Here is a 14,182-nt window from a genome sequence, read left to right as displayed (position 1 = left end):
GCCAAATCGGGTTACTATATCACAGATGCTCGCTGAGCGCAGCAACAAGCGCGTGTTCCCTGGGGAAAGGGCAGGAGACCAAAGCAGCTCACAGTTTATGATCTCTGCAAAGAGATAAACAGGACCCAGGACGGCGCGCTGGTTTCTGAGCGGAGCTGAACCCAAATCCTGGGACAACCGACAGCAAAGCTGCGAGCGGAGCCCTGGGGGAAGCTCCCATCCTCCCCGCTGAGCCATTAAACCTATTTACTCCGCAGTTTCCACCTTGAGCAACACCGGCAGGATATCCCAAGGGCATTTATTCTTCCCTGGGCAGCCGCTTGGACCCCAATGTACAGCAGAGCCCCCAGAAACCTTACGCTTTAGGGCACTTTCAGCGGTCATAAATATCCTAAACAACATCCCCAACCACCAACAAGCACTTTTTAGAAGCCAGCACCTTCCCACGCAGCCCCACAGCTTGCTGCTGCGGGGTCTTCACCCATTACAAACCCGCTGCCTATGGCAGTAAAAGAAAGCCCTCGGTAGCATCTTGACCTCCACCTCAAAATTCTCCACCTTCTCTTTTTTTCATGGCCACGGCCATCTCATCAACCTTTTACTTGTGGCCAGGGGCGATCTCACGCCCGTTTCCCACCTCCTGATGAAGATCTGAAGCCAGCACAGGGATCACCCAGCCGCAGCAGGAACGACAGCCGGGAAACAAAACCACCGCAGCCACAGAAAGACACTTGGCTGCCGCTGCTTTTATTATATTACCACATTTCCAGACAGATGACATCTCTGCTTGCCTTTATTTACCTTTGATCCTGCTTTCGTGATACCACACAGTTATTTGAGGTAATTTTTCTTTTTGAAGTTCTCACCTTCTTGTCACCCTGAGATGGATATTTTTCTTTTCTTTTTTTTTTTTTTTAAATCCATGCGTAGCTATGGAAACCAACTTTTATCCGATGCGCAAGAGCCTTCCATCTCCCCAGCATAACCAGCAAAAAGCAGAACTGCAAGCAAAATTCAGATGTTTGTTTTTGGTGATCACAGTAATTGGAGAGAGTACGTAGGAGATGTTGCCTTTCCCCAGCTCTAAGATGGGAGTTTTTAAAAAAAAAAAAACAACACACCGAGGAGCCAGTCTCCGTAATGGCTGATTTCATACCACAAATGGAACACCTAAATTTGCAGAACTGAGGAAAGGTAGGAAGTAGTTATTAAATTGCACTAAAAGTACTGTTTTTACCTTATCTGAAGCAACACCTTATACCAGGATTTAAACAGTTCTTACAAAATAAGACATTGACTCAATGCAAAGCAGAAGAACCCACTGGCAACAGAGAACAAAGAATATTAGCTTATAGCTTAAGACAAATCCGGAGAAGTTTTTCTTAATACCACACAAGCCACATTTCCATTTTAAGATTTAAAAAAAAAAACAAACACCGACAGCAAGAGCCAACTCAGCACATATTGCAGAGGTTTTTGTTTGTTCTAATAGAAGCAACAAGATCTCTACAGGCAAAGGAGGAGAAATAATCAATACCAGAGCTCTTGAAATGTTTAATTGGAGAGGGCTTTATTTTCTGCTTAAGAGAACTGGAACTATACAGCTGGTTTGCATTGGACCAAAGCTGGGATTTTTTTTTTTTTCCGTTTTTATTTCGCTAAACATAAGCAATGCAGTGTAACTGGAAAATAATGACTTACAGTGTTTAAACCACAAGTGGATTGAGAGGAGCTTGAGGAAAAAAAACAGCCTTCTAGCTAAAACTGAAAATCCACAATACAGTCCGCCCTACAGAATGGCACTGTCGTGTCTAAATAATGGAGTGACTTCAGGCTGGAATGGGAAGCAGACAGCATCCTACGTACCGCTACACAGCTCAGGCTGGCTACTGATCTTCCTGCAGTGGGAACTACTGGCCGTTAGCCTCTCTTCGTTTTGTATTCGGAACCAAAAGGCATCTTCAAGTTTTAGAGTCAAAGCAATGGCGGGAGCAGAGAGAGCTCCCGGTGCCACTGCGTGACGGGACAGAGGGACGATCCTCGCCGAGACAGCTGCGTTAAGGGAAGCTACGGACGGACACCGAGGGACGGGTGCCCCATGCTAAGCTGGCTCATCGTTTGATATCTTACTGTCAATTTATGAATGGCTTTAGTAAATCAGTTCTACAAACCAACAGACTGGACTGCAGAGCAAATTTTAACCGTTCTTTCAGGTTAAAGTGTGTTTAAACAAACATGCAGAGGGTTGGGGAGTTCATTCCGTCATAGCACCAGAGTTCACAAGTCAGCTTCGCCATCATCAGTGCTGCGCTGCAATAAATACTCTGCGTCTCTAACAGGGTGGATGTGGGAAGCACTGAAGTGTGACCTTTAGCATTGACAGTTCCTCGGCTTAGGAGACGTGCCAATATAACTCAAGCAGCTGTGGCATGCCAGAAATGTTGATTTTAACATTCTCTCTGCTTATGAAAGATGCTACTCTCTTAGTTTGATTGTGTTCTCACCCTTGGCTAACCATGCATCTCTGCAGGTGAAAAACATTGTGTCAGGTGCCACAGAAGATATTGAGATATGAAATGAGCTTTTTTTTTTTTTTTAAACTGGATATGAAGTTCATTTGGGAGAGTGCAGGGTTGGAGTAGGTTTTGTTTTTTTTCCTTTCTTCCCCTCGCCCTTTCCTTTCTACGTGTCACCAAGGCACTTCACTCTGTGCGTAGGATGATGTGGATCCCTGATTCTGTGAAAACTGGTCCGCTCATCTCACCAGCCCTCAGCGCAAATGAGGCATCTTCAAAAGGTTTCTGCATCTGACCTGCAGAGAGCAGACACCAGAAAGTTCAATTAAGCTCAGCAACGAATGGAGGATCTTTCTGAGCAAGCAAGCCTCAAATGAAGACAGCTTCTAGGCAAACAACAAAGTCACCAATTAATAACTTGCAGGGGGTGTTTGTTTTCATCTACTCCCAGAAGATGATTCAAAACAACTCATTCGCACATGCATGTACACAGACTTTTTCTTTTTTCAGCTGGGGATTTTGTTCAGATCCTACAGACATCACTGCAGCAAGGAAAGACACTCGGAGAGCTGCGGACCCAAAAGGCAGAGGAAATCTGTTCTGCAGACTCACTGGCACAAGTGGATGTTCGTCTTCCAATCTCATGTGCCCTCCAGGTACACAGGGGGAATGGACGTGGTGTGCATTACAAGCTGCGCTAAATAATTTACAAGGCACACATGGATAATGTCATGACCTAGATAAGAACTGCTCTTGAGGCTCCAGTCTCCAAGTCACTGCGTTTCAGGAGGTTTAGTAATCCAGGCTCAGGAAAGCCAGAGGTGCTCAGAGGAAGGACCCCACATGGGGATTCACGAGCAGAACTACTGCAGCTCTGTAGGGCGGCAGAAGGAATAAGCAGCGCAAGTGCTCAGCCAGAATAATTCAAGCCCAGAGGAGAGACAGCAGCCTGCTACAGAGGGGTTCAAGGGGGACAGTATTTTTGCCCAGTTTCCTGTGACAGAAGTTAGAGCAGAGAAACTGCCCACCCCAGCCAAAATAATGAGGTTTTACTGTTACCAACAGGTCAAAGTCTCACCGGGGGACTCTCAACAAAAGCTTCAGCAGAAGAACAAGATGCCTGCGAGGGAAGGCCACGAGATGACGGTCCCCCAGGCACAGAGGGAACACTTAATCTCTGCTCTTAGCACTGACCGTGCTTGCAAAGCTTGCCTCGAGATGCCTGAGGAGATGCACAGACCAGCGTCTTGCCAAAACCGCAGCATAAATCTCCTGTAAGTCTACGACGCTTGTCTCCAAGCTTCAAGGCAGTGCTGTAGCTTTGGACTCCACAGCACATTAGGAGGGGGCTGCAGAAAGCTTCTAGGCAGCCTGACAGCTGGATCATCAGCAGACATCGCAGCGATACACTAATCTCTTTGCAAACTAAACCTTCCCGACCCCTTCAAAGGCCACACATCCCAGATGCATCGCGTCTAGCCCAGCAGCATCTCCAGAATTAATGTTTTATTTCAGGACCTCCATCCATCCGTACCCCTTTCTCTAGCAAGGCAGTTAGATGCCGCAAAAGATGCTCAATTCCTCCCTTTCAGGATTAGTAATAGCTTCAGCTTGGTATTTTCCCCTTCCAAAAAAAGTGTTTTATTACTGAAGTGACCTGATGCATATGGCTTTCCAGAGCTTCGCTTCTCTCATTTCAGCATTTAGATTAATTGCCAGGAGGGGCGAGCAGCTTGCCTGGCTCACAAGCTCCAGTTACAAAGCCAGTGTCACTCACTGCCAGGCAGACCTGCCTTGTCACCTGAATTTTTTGGTTATTTTCCACTAGGACCTGAAATCTTTACTTCAGATGAGGTAACAGCCTCCCTGCTACACCACAATGGTCTTCCTCGAGCAGAAGCATGACTTATTTGAAGGCTTTCAGGAAGACAAATTGAAATGTTTTAATAACTTCACCTCCGAAGTAACCAGTGCTCCAAGTTCTAACAAATTACATTTTCAGCCCAGTAAAAAACAAACAAAAAAAAAGAGGCAGAGAGGGGGATGGAGTGATGGAGTGACAGCGCAGGGGTTTGGCCACCATGCATGGTTCCAATGCCATCTAGTGGAAACTGGCTCTTGCAACATTTCTTTACATTTTGGTGCAGCCAGGGGAAAAAAAAAAACCAACAACAAAAAAAACCCCTACCTCTTTCCGTACATCTCCAGCACCCCAGGATTAATGTTTCATTATATACAACACAATATCACTGTTTAGCCCTGCCTGAAAGGATCTATTTGAGGAAGGAACTGTTGCTGAACTGTAGCAACACTGCACCCTAAAAAGGAACAGTGATTAAAAACCAGTATTTTGGTGGGGGGGAAAAAACCCCAAAACCACATTCCTGAATAAAGTTTAATGTGCCAAAGCTGGATGGGCTTCAGCTAGCAGGGGCTGAAAGAGTGACTGGGGAGACCCTTCCATGGTTGCACCTGCAGCAGCAGCGAGCCCACCAGCGTTTTAAATATTCCTGGGACATCCTAAGAGGGATAACAGCCTGGCACAATGAGGCAGCTGTGTAAAAGCGCCTGCAAAATCTGTATACTTGCTGCAGGGTACGAGCCCCAGACGAGCTTCTGAATGCTTCAGTCCACAAACCCCGCGCGTGAGCTTAGGAAAAAGACTTCCACTAGAATGACATGCCGGACTGCTGCTCACCGTTTCAGACGTGATCAGCTCTTCCTACAGATCTTGTTCTGGGATCGCTGCAAGTCCCTATGACTTTGGGGCACAGATTATAACAATAAATACAGCATTCTCTCTCCCTGGCAGGAATCCTTCTTGACTCTCTTCAAATAAAATATGCATGGACACTCTCGCTATAAAGAGATTTTGGTTTGTTCTTTGAATATTGTAGCTGTACTCATGACACTGCTTTATATTTTCCTCTTCGTGGAAATTACTGCAAAAAGCATTCGTAAGATAAAGCAAAGGAGGTTTCAATGTTACACTTTCTCATCCCAAAGATTCTTCCTCCCACACCAGCAAATCTCATTAATGAGGAAGCATCCACAAGCTTTTTGTTGTCGCTCCCTCCCTGCACCGATCAATAATCCTGTAACAAAATCTCTCACCGGCAACATTATTTCAGTGGGCTGTGAATTGTTCTTATTTCCACAATTTGTTAACAGCTTTCTCATTGAAGATTAGAATGCCAAATCATTTATCTGGCATGCCGTTAGCAAGACTTATCCACTTCTTCCTTATTCATGGCTCATTACGCTGTGCAACTGGATTTCCATTCAGTGTAGCCGGAAAATCCTTTTCCAGAGGGAAAAGCCAATTTCATGAAGGGCATTTGCACAACATCATCTCTCTGCCTAGAATAATATTACGGTTGCATTCCTAATTGGTTTAACTTCTAGGCATCAAACTACATTTCCTGCACAGCAGGCTGCCTAGCATATAAATCCATTTTCCTGTTCGTTCCCCCAGCAGCGGGGTGCATTATTAAACCCCACCCCCTGCCAAGAAGATCAGCATCAACCCTGTAATCTTGATCTGGCGTTCACGCTGCCAGGCTGAGCTCGACTTACCTCTTCCAAACGCACCCAGATCGCCTCCTGCTTTTGCCGAGCTGCAGTCGCTAAACTGGGAAGCGAGAGATTCAAAATCCTCTTCTCCCGATTTTATCTTCTGGATGTAGCCTGGAAATAGAGGGAATAATTCTGTCAGGAGAAGGAAAAACGGAGAGAGAAAAAAAACCACCCAAACCCCCCACCTTAAGCATTACATCCCACAGCAAGAAGGGCACAAACAGCCACGTACGCACACCACGTACGTGAAGTGAGGTTTTCAAACCTCCTGAATGAAGACAGAGCCAGAACCAAACTTTCAAAACACCCCAAAAGCACTTGTCTCAGTTTTTTTTTTCCCAAGCACGTTTCCATCTTGGCACCGTGGCCTGTTTCTATTTAAGCGTCTGTTAAATAAAAAAAGGTGATTTTGCCTACTACTACCCCTGAAGCATGGGAATTTATTATTGGGCTTCAGAATAGATGAGCTTTTGATTTCAGAAGAGCTCACCTCGGTAGAAGAACGAGCATGAACAATCCCCGAGGAGTGAATTATTTGTCAAGAGAGCTTTTTAAAAGGTCAGTTAAGAAATATTCGTAGTCTTGACCAAGAGCTCTGCCTCACTGGTCCAGAAAGACGTAGAACAGCAGAAACCCCCCTGCTAGCTCATTACAAGAAAACTTAGGAGATAGATCATATTTTCCAGTCAACAGCTTGATAACACAATTGGGGAGCCACTAATTACAGATACCGACTGCTCTCGGAGATGAGCAAAGCACAAGTGCCACTGACGCATCCCTTAACACCCCGTGAGGCAGATTTTTACAGATTCTGGAGACAAGAAAATCCTGCGTAGTTTCATGCAACTCAACCAGCTTCAGCTCCTTCGTTAAAAGGAGCATAACCACTAATCAACATCCCAAGCCATCACTGGTCTGACTTGCAGCCACCCCCACCAAAACGCAATTTATACCAGTTGCAAGAGATGTTTCTGCACGAGGGCAGTCGTGCAAGCTGGACTCGAAGCCTGCGAACAGCAGCTGTATCTGCTGTAGGTCTGGCTGCCAGTTAACCCTCCACCTTCCCAAAGCAGCCTGCTCCTGCCAGAGGGGCTTGCCTTCTACACTTTGGACCACAAGTGATAAATTAAGACTAAATTACATTGCAAAAATCATTCATCCATGTATTTTAAGCAAGGGAGCGTCTCCCAGAGGAATCCATCCACACGTGCCCCGAAGCGCAGAAGAACAGCCCCAAACCAGTGCTCCAGCTTCCGACCCAAAGCAACTCTCCGTACCAGGTGAAATCCAGCTAAACTTCTTTCTCACTAGAGATTTGTTTAATTTTTAAATCCCTCTTTCCAGAAACCTCCCATCAGCTTTTGAAAGAAACGGCAAAGCCTGTCTTCCATTTTAGATCTAAGCAGTCTTCCACCTTCAAAAAGAAATACTGAGAAGCAGCTGATTTTCTTTAACAGAGAAATTAAGAGAAAAGAAGTGTCGTTCTACCCCCTTGAAGCTATTAATTCTCCTGGTTTCGATAACCAAACCTTCTATTTCAGGTCACTGCCATGTAAGCCCTATAGCCTGCATGTATAAAGAGTCTGCACTTTGCTAGATAAACCTCTTAAAAAAAAAAAAAAATTTAAAAAAAATTGGGCTGGGCATCGTTTAGTCCAACTGCAAGCAGTGGAAGACCCCTACCCGAAAAAGGGTCATGCACGTAATTCAAGAGCTAGGCTTTATTATTTGGAGGGATGCTCTCACGAAAGGAAAAGGGCAGTTTCTGATGCAAAAGGATGAGGAAGTAAGTATTTTCCAGCTCATTTTAATGCTGTATACTTGTATACACCTGAAGAAATATCTGTGAGGGCTGGGGACAGATAAGAAAATATTCCTTAATGAGAGAATGGAGGTTGCCTCTTAGGAGTTGAGGTATCCAGCAGCAACTGAAAAAGCAGGCTACTAATTTTTGAATGAACCCCTTTATTGCAGTTTAATGCTTGCAAGACCAAAACGAAGGGATTTTAAGTCTTCAGATTAGTCTTCTAGCCTACAGCCCATTTTTCCTCCCCAATTCATTCGCCTCTTTAAATCAGCTGCCACTAGCCTAAATCTTTGGAATTCAGCAAGGTGTTCAGGACAGCTAGGTTTGTTTTTCCAGCTGGACAGGCCAGGATGAAGAGCTACCAAAAACACTGGAAGAGGAGATTGATTATCTCTTGTTCTAGAATTTCTTTTTTTTTTTTTTTTTTTTTTTTCCTCAGTGTAACTCAAAAGCTGTAGAAAGCTATCCTAATTCCTAAAGTGCATAACCTGCTTTAACAGAAAACACCAGCACCGGTTTTGTCACCTAAGTGAGATTACACACATTTATCCTACCTGCTGCTTAGAGTGCACGCGTATAGGTGGAGAAAGTCTAACATCAAAGGCTGAAACTCTACAAAACTTAAGACAACAGCTATTTATCCTGCATTAAAAAGAGAAAAAGGATTATTTATCTGGGTGGAAGACAGTTCACAGCAGTCATATGTTTTAGGAAAGAAACTGATACTGGTTCATCCTATTAAACTAAGCTGCTGGAGCATAAACAGCCTACTTGCTAACAAAACAGAGTTTATCCTAAAAATATGTATTTGCACCACCATAAATACGTATCTAATTGCACACAGCCGCCAGTCCCCAGCAAGTACCCGTCACACATCACACCCAGAAGTGTCAGGAATTACAGCTTTAAGATATATACTGATGTTAAAGTAATAAAGCATCCAAATTAAGGACCAGAGTGTTTACATTGATATCCAAAACTGCCTGCCCTGGTCACATCAGAGGGGTAAAGAGGGTTTCAGCAGCTTGTGCAGAAAACCAGTCAACTACATATTGAAATAGAATTTAGTTGTTAAAACTTCCTAATTTTATGCTAGTTACCAACTTGAGAGCAAAACCTGCCAGTCAACTAGATGAGGGTTTTCATGGACAAAACCTAAGGCTTTTTTTTAAGCTAAGGTAGTTGTTTCAAGCCACCTCTACCAGAACAAGATACCTGCACCTCGTGTCTAAACTTTGGCTCTGCAAAGTGGGATTAATGAGCCTTTTCCCCAGATGATCTCAGCCGTTTAGAACAAATTATGCAGATTAGGTACTGTCCAGGTTTTAATAAACTACCCCTAAAAATCTCCAGGTGTAAGTGAAATTGAATAATGGGAGACAGTGCAAAAAGAGCCGGATGAAGAATGGCAATGGATTGTGCTGAAATGGGGAGTATTGGGGAAGAGAAGCTTTCGGGGACTGAACTTTGGGATGAATCCTAGCTGATTCTGCAACAAGAAACAGAGGTAAGCTAACGAAACATGCAAATAACGAGCTGGAGGGTGGGGAAGCAGCCAGCAGAAAGGAGGATCAGAATATTGAACGTGACCTGAACGACCACGCAAGATCCAACGACACCAAGTGAACTCACACACGTATTTACAAACGCAACAGCAAAAAAAATCTGCTATATGCAGAGAGCTCCATCAGGAAGAGGAGGACCTAAGTGCGGAATTACAAATAACTCCAAAACAGGCAGTATGACTTTAAAAGCAAGAAATACAGCACTCAAGTCATAGTATCCTCAACAGAGAGAAGGGCAGCAGTAAATGCCACAGTAGAAGGCACTGCCAAGAGCTAATCTGGAATATTGCGTACCACAATGAACCCACGCTCAAGAAAGATTAATCAAAACTGAAGTGCAAAGGAGGGCTAAGAGTAGAAACAGCAGAAGGGATGACCTACATTACCAGAAACTAAAAGCCTGGTTGGCTCAGCGTGCAAAAACAGGCTGGTAAAGAGCAGGGCTCTCTAAATCCACTGAGAGGTCAACATCAGGAAGAAATTAAATTTAATTAAGTAATTAAACAACACTAATGCAAGAAACACCAGATAGAAACTGATCATAAGCAGTATTTAGCTGGAAACCGGGTTTCTACACATCCGAGCAAAGATGGTCTGGAATAACCTTCACAGCAAATTCAGCCAAATTAGAGCCCTAACTGCCTCTGACACGGCGCTTGGTAAAGCTTGCAGCGGGGACTAAGAGGTTTCACCACCTTTAATATCACGGTCAGGCTCAAATCTGAAATTTCTTTCTAGTCCCACATTCCCTACGATGTTATCACCCATCAGAAAGGCACCTGGGGAGCCAAGTCCTCCAACTCCTGCTGTAACACAATGGGAGAGCTAACCTACATTTAATTCTCCATTGCAACTTTCTTAACGGATTAAAAATTATCCACGGACGACACACCCCTCCAGCTCTCTCAACTCTCCTCCCTTATTATCGGAGAAAAGCCCTCAAATGGAATATTTGACATCAGTCAAGTTCACCTACTGAAAACATTTATCTTTAGTATTGTCCCCTCTCCTGTGGGAACAAAGAGCTCCCTAATCAAATTTCTTTCTCAGATTTTTATTGCATAAAGCATTAATACCAGAGCTAGATTCAGAGGGAGATCTCAGACATAACCGATCTCCAAACAAAACACGAAAATGTGTGGTACTGTGACTGTCAAACAAATTCCTCCCCAGAGACCTACTTAGACAATCCTACGCTATAATTACATTCACCAGGTACAGTACGTCTGTTCGGAGAAGTTCTCTGATGCCTGACTGTCAGGAGCCAAAGCGGAGCTAAGCCGTGCATCCTCCCAAAAAGTTTCAGCTGTTATAGAAACATAACCTACAGTAATTTTCAAGAAGCCACCGTAAGATAATTAATCATAAGCTGATGTTCCCTATGCCCTTCCCAGGAATAGTGTTTATCGGGGACAAATGTGGACAGAAAGGTGGTTAGGGGTTGCTTTTTGTGACAATGGTATTCCCATCATAGGAATTAATTCTCTAATGGCCTTTATCAAGAACACAAGCAGGGCATTTACACGAAGTAAGTTTTAATCACGACTCTTTCCTCTTCAGACACCACAGAGAGATTACGAAACATAAGAATTATGTGATAGTGAGAGGCCTCTGAAGCTGTCAAGCTTAATCTCATTCTTTCGAGCTAGGGAAAGTTTAAGCTGTTTCTTTCCATCACCTTACCAGGTAGCAAAGAACTGGGGCATCTCAAAGAAAAGCACCCAAACAAAGTAAGAATGATGACAACTGTTGAGTCCAAATAATGTTATTCAGGCTTCTAAAGACAACCAGTTTACAGAACATCTACCTATCAAAAAGCCTACCTGGTCACAAGCTCCTGAAATACCTCCTTAGAGATAAGACGACCACTTTCCCTTCTAAAAATGTAAATTATTCCCTCTTACAAAGATCCAAGTTCACCAATGCCTGCTTAAAACACGCCAGCATCCTGCATCATTTAACCTCTGATCTGTAGAACGCTCTGCGCTGGCCTTTTGATGAACATCACTCCAAGAGATGGGTCTACAGCAGTTTTCTTCTTTAAAAAGAAAAAACGAAAGAGAAGGGAGAGACAGACAGAGAATTTGCAGCTCGGCTGAAATATTTCAATCTATTTATCTTTACACCAGTCTCAACTCCCTTGGCACAGATCTCCACACTAGGCGTGCATTCCGCTTTATCGCCCCCGGTCACACTTTCTCAGCCACCCTAACCCGAAGGAGACAATTCCCTAAGAAAATTCCCATCTGTGCCAGTTAATTTAACCTCCCCTTCCAAAAGGCGGTGAGCAGATACCACCTGCTGGTCACTGCCTCGGTGCTTCAAGTTATTCAGCAATGATATTTCCCCTCCCAGGGCTTTCAAATAAGAAAGTCCTTAAATTTAGTTAGGATCAAGGCAACAGCCAAAACACCCTCGCTATCTTTCCTCCCTCATTGCTGAAGCCATAAAAGATAAGACAGTCCCAGTACGGCGGTCCGTATCTGTGCGCTCGCAGCGCATCAGCTAGCCTTCGCAACTGCCAGAAAAGACAAAGCTGCCCACTAAAGAGCATGGTCTCAGTTTCATCAATTAATCAGTGGGACTGATTTAATCCTTACCCCAAGCCCCCAAAATTCCTTATCCTAAGAGGTAAAAGCCAATAGTAACAGCTAGACTTTGAACTCGCTTCCGTAAGATCAAAAACCTCGATGCTGAAGAAACACGACATCGATTCTACTGCCAGAGCTGCAAGGAAAAAATCTAGGCTGCAAAGATTAACACCACCTATTGCGGAAGGCAGGCAGCGCCCTCGCTGCTGGACCAGATCACAAGCCAGAACACTTTGGGAAAAACCCGAGCCGATCAGGTCATCCGTACAGCCCCGTACAAGGTTGATTGCCTCCTACAAGCAACTTGATTTCAAGCAGAGGTTAATTAGAACTTACTCTAAGTTGCTATTAGGGCAAGGAGTCAAGTGACATTAAATAAAAAGAAATGTTTAAAGAACATTTGTTTTAGCTTTAAATAATTTTATTTTTAATGTAAAAATACACATTTACAAAGAAAATACAAACAAACCTCTGAAATAACATTACAAAAAAAACACAAAGGGGAAGACACACGGGCGGGGGCCTATCTTTACGTCGTTTAATCATACAGCAAAATTGTTTCTCCAAGTGGCTGGGCCACACGAAAGTCCATGTTCAAACCACTTGGCTTAAAAAACTTTGCTTTAGCAAGTTCACGACACACTGAACCACTCATCTCGGGGTCCAATTCTAGCCTTAAAATGACTTTTCCCCTTCAACAGTATCATATTCTCTCTCTCTCTCTCCTGCATTTACTTGCCATTTATAAGCTCCAGTGCCTCATCTTTGGTCCGCGTGATCTTTTCCTGCCTCCACGATGAGGGTCTTCTGGACTGGTTGTGTTTCACCAAGAGATGTGAACATCGCACTTTGCTAGGCTCCCCTTGGCCGTTCTTCCCGCTGCCGCTGGGCCGCTCCCACTGGCTGGCATTTGTGATGTGGTTGAAGTAATAAACACGGCCTGCGGACAGAGAGAGGGGGCTGGGGTTAAAAAAAAAGCTCCCGGCAGACCCCAAGAATCAGCTTCTTGACCCCAACAGTCAGTTTTGACCCCAAGAATCAGCTTCTTGACCCCGAAGACACAGAAGACTAGATTTCTGTGAGTGCTCGCCCACATCCACGCGATCAACTGAAACACACGAGGTAGGAAACAAGACTTTACAACTCCGCGTAATTTCCTACGCAAGCGTTTCCATCGGGAAGCGCCTTTAGTCAAAGCAACGGCCCCACGCGGAAACAGGCTCCAGCTGCCTTTCCCATTCACGACGCTCGCAGAGATCAGCGACAAAACACCCACTGACACAATCAGGAACCATAAACACCCCCCAGGGCAACACCCCACCGAGAAGGTGGACGGTGCCGGGTTTCTGGGATAAGATGGCGTTTCACTCTAGCCCTGTTTACAAGGGTGAAACAGCGTAACGTGTCTCCGTTAAGCACATCCTGCATTTACTGTAAGCAAAGATCACGTCTTTGCAGTGCACAGACCTTTCCTTCTGAAAATCACCTTTTTTCTACCAGAAAATAAGACCTTCCTGCAAAAGATATCCATGGTTTCTCCAGCTACCAGAAAATGAAGCTCCTGTGAAGTCACCTCTTGACCCATTCAGTATTAAAGCCGGGTAATTCTGCTGCTCAAATGCCTTCCAGCGCTCAAAGCCACGCATGCGTTTACCTGCGATAACTCACAGCATCGATCGAGATGATTTCTGCTTTCTTCCAACAAATCATTCATCCCAAAACTCTCCACTGAAGCTACAAGCAGACTAGGCTCAAGAAAAAAGCCAAGCAAACCAAAGTGAGGGATTGCAACAGCAGAGCTGTGCGGCGGGAAGCTACGACCTCATAGCAAAGGACCCAAATTCCCAGTTGCAATCCCAACCGACAGCCTAGACCTGCTAATTCCAGGCAGCCACGGAGCTCCCTCTCTCCAGGACGCTTCAACCACGGTAGTTCTGGCCAAGAAGGATTCACAGGGGCCCCTCTTCTCTCTCAACCTCCCTAAACCTCAAACAAACGAGCAGAGCCGCCAAGCTGATGAACGCAACCTCCTAGGAACTGCTTTTGAGCCACTAAGCGTGGAAAGCTCTCGCCGCAAAGGCCAAAACCCTGCTGAAAACGTCGTCCCGACCCACACCTTCCCTCCCC

At 44.8% G+C, this 14,182-nt stretch overlaps 1 protein-coding gene across 1 annotated transcript; it reads right to left on the bottom strand.

Moving 5' to 3' along the window:
• Positions 1-2,702: 2,702 nt before the first annotated feature.
• PIN1 (peptidylprolyl cis/trans isomerase, NIMA-interacting 1) lies at positions 2,703-13,015 on the bottom strand (the record flags this gene model as incomplete). Its single annotated transcript, XM_009584995.1, has 3 exons — positions 2,703-2,812; positions 6,093-6,203; positions 12,795-13,015. Coding segments are annotated over 3 exons (442 nt in total), but the record flags the coding sequence as incomplete, so codon positions are not given.
• Positions 13,016-14,182: the final 1,167 nt, after the last annotated feature.

Source organism: Fulmarus glacialis, unplaced genomic scaffold (genome assembly GCF_000690835.1).
Source record: "Fulmarus glacialis isolate BGI_N327 unplaced genomic scaffold, ASM69083v1 scaffold11669, whole genome shotgun sequence".
Lineage (NCBI taxonomy): Eukaryota > Metazoa > Chordata > Aves > Procellariiformes > Procellariidae > Fulmarus > Fulmarus glacialis.
The sequence above is the reverse complement of the archived record's forward strand: the minus strand, read 5'-3'. Positions and strand labels throughout refer to the sequence as shown.